The sequence below is a fragment of the Salvia hispanica genome, chromosome 6 (genome assembly GCF_029641045.1).
Source record: "Salvia hispanica isolate PSC_SH4W2 chromosome 6, Shi_PSC_v1, whole genome shotgun sequence".
NCBI classification, from domain to species: domain Eukaryota; kingdom Viridiplantae; phylum Streptophyta; class Magnoliopsida; order Lamiales; family Lamiaceae; genus Salvia; species Salvia hispanica.
In genome coordinates, this window is record NC_142697.1 from 31,126,738 (window position 1) to 31,136,080 (window position 9,343).

The following is a 9,343-nucleotide window of genomic DNA, read 5'->3' on the forward strand; positions in this document are numbered from 1 at the left end:
TTTAATTTCTTGATTGCATTATAATCAACTGTTGTATTTTTAAAAATTTTAGTTGCTATTGTTCATCGATTCTCAATTAATGAATTAATGAATATTAATTGATTAGCAATTAAAGATATTAATGGGTTGTGTAATTAATTCAAATAGAAATATTATACAGTATTTAATTTTGAATGTTATTAAATATAATATATAAGACAATATAGGAAGCAACCAAAAATTTACATAATCAAGATTGCTTTTTAACTAATGTAATTGGTTTGCACTGTGATCCATAAACTTTATATAATTTTGTTTGTATTTATAAATTCTATATTATCTTTTATCATTTGTTTTAATTGTTTACTTAATTGACATTTTTTACTTTTGTGCAAAGAAAATTCAAGTTGTGCAATACACATAGGTGATACTAGTTTGAGTAATGTAGGAGTATACAAGATATACATCATTTACAGTTTTATACTAGCATATAATTACAATGAAATTAAGTACATCATTTACAATGGACAGACTAAGATTCCTTTTGCAATCTATCTATACAAATATAAAAGCCGAGTTTTGGCGTTCTTTTAAAATATTTATAAATTTTGTCCTTATTTTAAAATATTTACAAATTATGGGATCAATTTGAATACTACATATCGAGCCTATACTCCATAAGTTACGGTGGGAGTTTTTCTTATATTCAACCATGGAATTGTAACTAGCATATACGTTCTAATTACTACCATTTATTACCATTACAACACTAATTATCATTATCATATTTATTACCATTACCATTACAATTATTCAATATTGGGATTAAAGAATGAGTGCAATTTACCACCACCACCCAATTAATTTGTTTGAATCATATCTATGAATTAATGGTCTATAATTAATTTATAATGTAGCACTGGCAGTTATATTCGATGACTGATAAAAAATCTGTTAATCCAAATAATTTTTATTAATGGATTATAATTTGAAAGGTCTTCATTTGTTATTAATTTAGTTTATCACAAATAATATTGGCTTAAAGTCACGAAGAATATGAAAAGGTACCCATTTTCTATAAATTTGGCTTGTACAAGGATACTTTGCGAAAATAGAAACACAAAGATATTGAGTTCCACCAAGCTGAAAAGCTTTAAGAATTGAAGAAAATTCATTCTTAGGGCAACTTCAACAATGCTTCAACTCATTTTAAGACTGAATAGCTCCTCAATCATTCTACAAAGGGTATCATGTTTTCTTTTCTTTTTTTATGCTATTTTGTACAATATCTACGATCTGTTTGTTGAACTATAACATCCCAAATATATATTTTTTTTCAAATTTCATTTACACTATTACTTCTTTGTTTGTTGAATAAAAAAAGGGAGAGATGTCACTGTTTGAACTGACCAATGAACAAAGCTTCTGTAGGAAGATGTTTGTCGTCCGAAAAGAAGATGATACATGAATATTTGACGAAGAAGATGAGAATGATAGCTATCTTTGCTAGGTTAACATGTATTATGTGAAAGTTGGAAGATATTATTGTCCCCTAATATTTTATTTGTATATAAAATATTTCATTAGATTTATATACTCTTGGTATATATTCCTAAATTTTTTTAGTCTCACTTATTTTATTTATTCACAGTATCAAATTGATAGTAAAAAAACATTCTAACTCTTCGCTATGCGCGTGGATTAACACTAGTATAATCAATTTTCAACTAGATATACTCAATTTTCTAGGTCCACTAAATTAAGATATGTCACATTTATTCGATTCAACCACACATTCTTAAATCATTAATATCCACATTTTATTCGATTCAACCACACATTCTTAAATCATTAGTATCCAAAGTGATTTCTCCAACTTGATACAAATAAGTTAGCTCCACTATAGTAGTATACTATATTCTATATATAGTTATAAACCCTTCCATTAGTAAGTCAAAAAATCCCGATACTTAAAAGGAAAAAAGATGATGAACCAAATTATCACTCTTTTCCTAACACTAGCTTGCCTTTCCACCGCCGCCGCCTCAACCGGAGCCGGCACCGGGGAAACGACGTGGCTCAAAACCTCGTGCCGGGGAAATAAAGCCACCACGACGCTCCATTTCTACGTCCACGACCCCCGGGCAGGCCCAAATGCGACCTTGTTCACCGTTGCCAACGCCTCCATCACTGCCACTTCCACCACGGGCTTCGGGCGGATCAACGTCTTCGATGACAAGGTCACGGTGGGGCCGGACATCGGGTCCAAAGAGGTGGCTAGATCTCAAGGATCGACCATATCTATGGACCTAAAAGTCTTGGCATCCTCCATGAATCTCAACTTCTTCTTGACCTCGGGAGTGTTCAAGGGGAGCACCGTCACCGTCGTTGGCCGGAACCAGTTTTCGTTGGCGGAGAGGGAGCTTTCGGTGGTCGGAGGCACCGGGGCCTTTCGGAATGCTCGTGGCTATGCGATTACAAGTAGCTATTTTAATGATCCGGTCGAGAACTATAGTGTGATTGAGTATTCGATTTATGTGACAACTCCTAGGAGATGTTCCTATGTCTCGATTGATTAATGTGTGTTTTTATTGTAATGTGTTGTGTGTGGTGTATTTATGTGTAGATAAAGAACGTGTATATATCGTTCTATGTTTGACTTGAGAAACAAACGAAATAGGCGGGCGCTGCCTCTTGCTCCCTACTCGTTCTCTGATGTTCTCTCAGGTATCCCTTGGGTCTTACTTAACTCCTCTTGTTGTTTGCCTCGTGCTGTGCTTTCGACTGCAGCTTTTTCTTTCTACCTCTGTTGGTTTTGCACTTGTTGTGCTGTTAGCTCTATTGTGTTTTTTTCTTCCATTTTTTAATGTGTACTTTGATGATGTTGTACTCTATCTAGCCACTTTAGGGTGGTTGAAGATTTTTGATTTATCGAAAAAAAAACTACGAAACATTCTCTAATTCTACTCCTATAAGATACATAAGATCTATTTTTATAAATAAAATTATTATTATCATAAAAGTTTAATTTTATATTTTGAACAAGTGATGTTTTGAGTAGGGGTGGGTCGATACGATATACCGTATCGAAAACGTTGTATCGTGTATCGTATCGAAAATATCGATATGAAAGAATTTCATATCGTTATCGCATCGAAAGTTTCGATTCGATATATCAAAACTTTCGATATAAAAATTTGTCATATCGTTATCGTATCGATATTTCGATATATCGTACCGAAATTCGATATATCTTTAAATATCGATATATATCGAAAATTTTGATATATATCGATATATATTGAAAATAAAATATCGATATATATCGAAAATATCGATATATCAAAATTTTTTGATATATATCGTATTTTCGATATAAAACGATATATTGCGATATAAGGAAATTCATATGGTTATCGTATCGAAAACTTACGATACGATACGTATCGTATCGAAAATTACGATATATCGAAAATTTGATAATTTTTCGATATTTTTCAATACGATACGAGCGATATATCATTTTTTCGGTATTTTTCCCCAACCCTAGTTTTGAGTGTACCTCGTGATAATATTAACCAATTTAATGTCCCCCCTTTTAAGCAAATGTTAATATTTTATAATTTATAGAATTAATTTGATTCAAATTTATATTTTGGAAGAATCTTTTTAAAAGAAAATAAGAAAAATTAAAAAGCAAAAAAGTTGAAAAATTGACTGAAATCTAAATAAACAAATTAGGGCTGTGACAAAAATAAACAAATTTAGGGCTTAGCCAATACTATCAATCGACAATTCATTCACCTTTCTCTTCCTCTTCCTCGTACCGATACAACATGAATTCCACAGACGATGAACTCCAGATGCAAAATGAGGGAAACACCGAAGCCAGTGGCATTGCGAAATCCTTCTTTGATATCTATGGCCCAGAGGTTTTACTTTTCTTAAATTCCCAGTTATTTTAGCTCAATTGAAATCGTTCAAGATTATGTGTAAATCTTATTTTGCCGCCTTAGAATTTCGTTGAATTTGTTTCAAGATAGCTTTTTTTTTTGTGGGTATTCTATATGTTTGCATACACTTTGATGATTGAGTGATTGGGCATAACAGGGAGCTATTTTTTTGGGGGAAATTTTGTTAAATATGTAAGCAAAGTGGAGGAGAAGGGTTTCTAGTAAAATTACAGACATGGTGTCTTGACCTAATTATTGGTTTGTTAAAAGCTGGCTCTTTAATTTGAAAGGAAATACATTGTGAAATTCTGTTTTAATTTGTTGGGTGCGCTTGTGTGTGCATTTTGTCTATTGAATGCTCTGTTAAAATGTAGAGAGCTTCTTCGATTTTCGTTAATCTTGCGTAGGTCTAAGCTCATGCTTTCCTTTTTAGCTGTGCAGGCGCGAGCAAACGTCGAATTTAAGGAGACTAAAGCTACCTCAGCCTTGAATTTCCAGGTGTGGTCTGATGTCTTAACCTTGTATAGATTGTTCCCCGCAGCTATTCTTTTAAAGCAGCCTTAGTTATTCGTTTCCATTTCTTGTTGCAGGATGTCCAAGGACTTGCCACCTGGGTGCTTGCTGAGGGCTTCATGCCTTCGTGGGTTTTTATTAAAGTAAAGATCTCAATTGCTTCTCAGTTCTGAATATGTCTTGCTAGCTGCATCAGTTCAAATATCATTTCGTTGTTGGTTTACATCTTCTGATTGTTATTTGCAGAACAAGCCCTTAATTCCCAAGGTCGTCATGCTTTATATCCCCGGACTTGATGCAGCACTGTATTTGTCACAGTCCAAACTTTTAAAAAGTCTTAAAGAATGCTGTGGAATTCCTAGACCAGTTTTAGCTTTAAGGTAATTACTAATTAGTACACATGTCTTGAATTGAGATTCTTTACTTCTATTTCTAATATTTCCCTTTTGCTATGTGCTAGCTGTGTATCAGATGGAATGCAGACTATAGATGCTCTACTTACATGCAAAGTTAAAAGAAAAAGGGATGAGAATGAACAGATTGAAAAGAAAGCTGCGCGGATATCTTCTCAAGGTTTGTGTTTCATCGGATACTTCATATTCTGGAAATTCCATCTGAACTTTTTGAAGCATGCGCTTCCTGCCATATCCGTTGGGACTTAAGAAATGTGTGCAAGAAAAGTTAATAAAGTAATGATATGAGAAAAGGAGAGATTCACATCTGGTTTTAGCATTATACAACATGGTTCTAGCTGCCATGCCCCTGCTGGATTTATTATGGTTCTACCTAATTCATGCTTTTAGCAGGAAATCGGGACTCTTCAGGTGGTGCATCTCCTATTGATTTAAAAGGAAACTTGCCGTTCCCAGTTACTTACTACACACTTACACCTAAGCAATTGGAAGATAATGGATATTGTTTCAAAGATCCAGGTGATGCTATATATCCTCTAAAAGGAGCTTTATGAGATACACATTGTAATAGTTTTTTAAAACCTTTGGCTCTTGCAGACTTTCTTTCAACACTTCCCGCTCCTTCTGGAACTCCATTGCATGGGATTTTGGCACTTGACTGTGAGATGGTACGATAGCGGATGTTAGTTCTGACATTAAATTTGACCAGTGGGCTTAAATAGAAAAAAATACCATATTTAGAGATGGAGATATATTAGGAGCAAAAACAATAGAACTCTTTCATTAATTGAATTGTTCCCTTGTTCTTCGTTTAACTACCTGAAAGAGGATGTGGGGATTACTAATCCCTTTGTAACAACTCATCGTCTCTGTAATAAAATTTTCTAATTCATATCAATTGGAAAAGGAAAAGATATGATATCATGCCTCTGTATAGGGAAAACCCAGACCAAGTTCTGTACTTGTTTGGTAGGTCGGCTTTCCGTGGTTCTACTGCTTGATTGTTTCATCTTTTATCCATGATTTTTATTCTGTCCATCAAAGTAGAGTATTAATTAATAAAATAGTGTTGGGGCTGGGCCAAGATTGAGGTCATATTCTTCCATGCTGAAACCGCACTTTATATTCCTTTCTTGACTTTGAAGAAGTGCACTTTTGAAGTCATTTAGTGTTATCTATAATTATGTTTTTGTTCACCAATTTGTTTTTCCAGTGCATTACAAGAAAAGGTTTTGAGCTTACAAGAATTACGCTGGTTGATACAACTGGGCAGGTAGGATTCATTTTAGTGCACAAAAAAGGTGCATGCATTTTCTGTTTATTGGATGGTTGTAAACTATAGTTTATGAATTTATACTGGTACACGATTGCCTAATTTTATTATACATGCAGGTATTATTGGATAAGCTTGTTAAACCAGCAAATCCTATTACTGATTACAACACAAGGTACATGGTTTTTTGAACTATTCTGTGAAACTGCATCTTATGTGTGTCGTCTAATGAGGTTTGAACTACGGTTGTTGAATATTTTTCAGTAATCATGAGTCAGAACCAAATAATTGGCTGAATCCTGATTTAACTTAATTGGGGCCTGTGAACATTAATTGAATTTATTTTCCTTTTTTGGTCAAGTAATTTTCTTAGCATTTTGCTCGTGCGTATCAATAATGTTTAAGTGTTGTTACTTTCCTTTGATCATGGAATGGTCATAAATATCTTTGATAATCTAGTTTAGCTTGATGGAAAATTTAAACCGCCTGCAGTAGAGCATGTTGCTAGTGGTTCCGGGAATTTATGCTTTACCCCATAGAGCATTCTTAATTCTTTTCTTGATTACGGAATAAGAACTCTAGCTTTTGGCAGGGTTGAATCAAGCATTTTAACACTTTGAGGAATTATGCAATTGCAGGTATAGTGGAATTACTCATGAGATGCTGGAAAGCGTTACGACAACACTTAAAGATGTTCAGGTCTATTTTGACCTTCTGCCTTTTCTTATTGTAATACGTTGAATTTTCACCTCATCTAATTGCATGAGATATTAGATAAATTTTAAATATTTGAACAAGATCAAAATCCTACCTTAGACGTGGCACCTGCTTTTGATAAAAGACTGGCATTAAATTTTGAGCCCACCATCTTTTGTTTCTGCTTGCCTATCTAATTACTATGTCTAAGACCACCTCATCTGGCTATTAGAGAGGGATATTATGTAGCTTTCAATGAACTCTGTTTAATAGTATGTTTTAACAGCTGCTTATTTCTTCAGGAAGATTTTCTGGGACTTGTTTACAAGGAGACTATCCTTGTTGGGCATTCACTGGAAAATGATTTGTTAGCTTTGAAGATCAAACATGATTTGGTGATTGATACCGCAATTTTGTATAGACACCCTAGAGGCCAGTCTTATAAAACAGCTTTGCGCGTGTTAACAAGAAAGTTCCTTTCCATGGTAATACAAGATTCAGGAAATGGACATGATAGCGTTGAAGATGCTAGAGCTACAATGGAGCTTGCATTGTTAAAAATTAAACATGGTATGCAATTTATCCGCGTTTTGGATAGGAGTATATGCTAAATCATGCTAATGCATATTTAGTTTTCATTTTTACTAAAACTCAATGGTGCATTATATTAGCTGTCAACTAAACAAATTATCATTTTTTCGAAACAATTAGTTTTACAAATGTACTATATCTGGTCCAACGAGTCCTGTTTGATGTCTTCAATCATTCTGAATAATATTTTTTCTTTGATGCTATTCGTTTTGTATTCTCGTCTATGTTTGAATAATATTTTCTTTGGTCGTTCCTTTGGTGTCAGGTCCCGGTTTTGGCTTGCCCCCGGCGCTTATGCGGAAGAAACTCCTGACAGTATTAAGTGACTCCGGCAAAACTTCTTCTTTGATTGATAATGTATCTATAGTGAAGCGATATGCCTCTGAATCATCTCATGCAATTCCTGTATCCAGTGACGATGAAGCTCTTATGAAAGCCAAAAAAGAGGTATTCATACTTCTTTTCTTCTCCTTGATTGGTCTTTATTCCTCTAATCTCATGTTTTTTTTGAAATGCTCAGGTAAAAAGCGACCGGGTGCAGTTCATCTGGACGCAGTTCTCGGAGTTGTATACTCATTTCAAGAAACAAGCGGACGACGACGAGAGCCTAAATACAAAGATAGCAGAGATGATCTCGTTGCTTACATGTAGCAAGAAGCCTTCCAGTAGAAAAAGAAGCGCGTACAAGGTCACGTCGGAGCTGGAGGATATTCTTAGTCGAATAAACAGCAGAGTAAAGAGCATATATTCCTGTCTACCTGACAACGCCATGCTCGTTATCTGTACAGGCCACGGAGACACTGCAACAGTACAGAAGTAAGATCAATTGTTGATTTACAGTGTTTAAATGTTAGTGGCTTGTCGAGTTAGCTAACCTTGTGTTTTGTTGTGAAGATTACGGAATATCCTCTCGGAGCGAAAAGAAACCGTGCATTGCCGAGAGAAGATGGTGAAAGTGCTGGAGGAGTTGCAGGCTCAAGCTGAAGTAGGCTTGTGCTTTCTTGGCATCAAACACTAATAACATCTCTCTCTGTCTCTGTTGTAGTAATTGATTTTTTTGTTGAGAAAAAATAGGTTAATCCAGAATTCAGTTGGTAATGTTATGTAATCCAAGACTATTGGAAATTTTAATATATATGAAGATTTTGTTATAAATCTGGTTTCATGTTGTGGTCTGTGTTACACTATCTATCATTATATTGTTGTAAGCTAATTAATAATCACAATTGTATGCAATTGTCATTCATCCAGTAACAGAAGAACTGATAAAGGAGAAAAATGTAAACGACTGATATATTTTCTATTTTTTCAATTTCTTAATAGTCCGTGTTACACTATTTAATTTTTTATATTATAAAAAAAGAAACATTTTCTGTCTCTCTTAAACCAGATAGCTGATAGGCCATGGTTTTCACAAATGGGGTTCAGCCCATAACACTTCACAGGGTCCAGTTCGATAAATGGGCTAAAGCCCACGATATTTAGGTATGTAGATATTGGTTTAACTTGTGAGTCCAATTCAAAAATTAAAAAACTTGTAATTAAATTTACAATTATGATACAAATATGAAATAGTGTGCTGGTAAGTCTTTGAACAATAACTTTGGTAGGTAAGATGTAATGAACCATTCAACCTCCTAAATATTTAAAAGATTATTAAAAAGACCCTTACAAGAATGGCGGCGTAATAGAATTAACCAACTTTGATTTGGTAGCTAAAATCATGATTATTGATGAATCATATTTTCTTTTTCCATTTTGCAATCTTACTGTTAGTACAATACTAATTAAATACGTGATTCATGATGATTTTAATTTAACTAAGGTGTCTCCAGCGGCGCCCCTCCCACTCGCCCTTCTCATGCCACGTCAGCACTAGCCCCTCCCATTCCACTGCCACATCACTCGCCCTTCCCATTGCACTA

At 34.4% G+C, this 9,343-nt stretch overlaps 1 protein-coding gene and 1 pseudogene across 3 annotated transcripts; both read left to right on the forward strand.

The window, feature by feature from the left end:
* The first annotated feature begins 1,868 nt into the window (after window positions 1-1,868).
* Window positions 1,869-2,838, forward strand: LOC125206575 (dirigent protein 21 pseudogene; annotated as a pseudogene).
* Window positions 2,839-3,400: 562 nt separating this feature from the next.
* On the forward strand, window positions 3,401-8,573 carry LOC125208325 (Polynucleotidyl transferase, ribonuclease H-like superfamily protein). 3 transcript variants are annotated; one of them, XM_048107908.2, is made up of 14 exons: window positions 3,401-3,911; window positions 4,366-4,430; window positions 4,523-4,588; window positions 4,692-4,825; window positions 4,906-5,018; window positions 5,249-5,377; window positions 5,456-5,526; window positions 6,072-6,131; window positions 6,251-6,306; window positions 6,770-6,830; window positions 7,130-7,397; window positions 7,684-7,865; window positions 7,939-8,234; window positions 8,313-8,573. In XM_048107908.2, the coding sequence occupies exons 3-14, from the start codon at window positions 4,565-4,567 to the stop codon at window positions 8,434-8,436; spliced, it is 1,518 nt and encodes a 505-aa protein (XP_047963865.1). In that variant the 5' UTR covers window positions 3,401-3,911; window positions 4,366-4,430; window positions 4,523-4,564; the 3' UTR covers window positions 8,437-8,573. The 3 variants fall into 3 exon arrangements, with proteins under 3 accessions (XP_047963865.1, XP_047963863.1, XP_047963864.1); XM_048107906.2 differs by having other exon boundaries at window positions 3,404-3,911; window positions 4,374-4,430; XM_048107907.2 differs by having other exon boundaries at window positions 3,408-3,911; window positions 4,374-4,430; window positions 5,252-5,377.
* Window positions 8,574-9,343: the final 770 nt, after the last annotated feature.

What these genes read in the sequence shown, in the direction of transcription:
- LOC125208325 (XM_048107906.2), top strand. Translation starts at nt 3,816, where the DNA reads ATGAATTCCACAGACGATGAACTCCAGATGCAAAATGAGGGAAACACC. An exon ending in ATATTGTTTCAAAGATCCAG is followed by an intron (nt 5,378 to 5,455) that starts GTGATGCTATAT and finishes TGGCTCTTGCAG; the next exon opens with ACTTTCTTTCAACACTTCCC. An exon ending in TGGCACTTGACTGTGAGATG is followed by an intron (nt 5,527 to 6,071) that starts GTACGATAGCGG and finishes TTGTTTTTCCAG; the next exon opens with TGCATTACAAGAAAAGGTTT.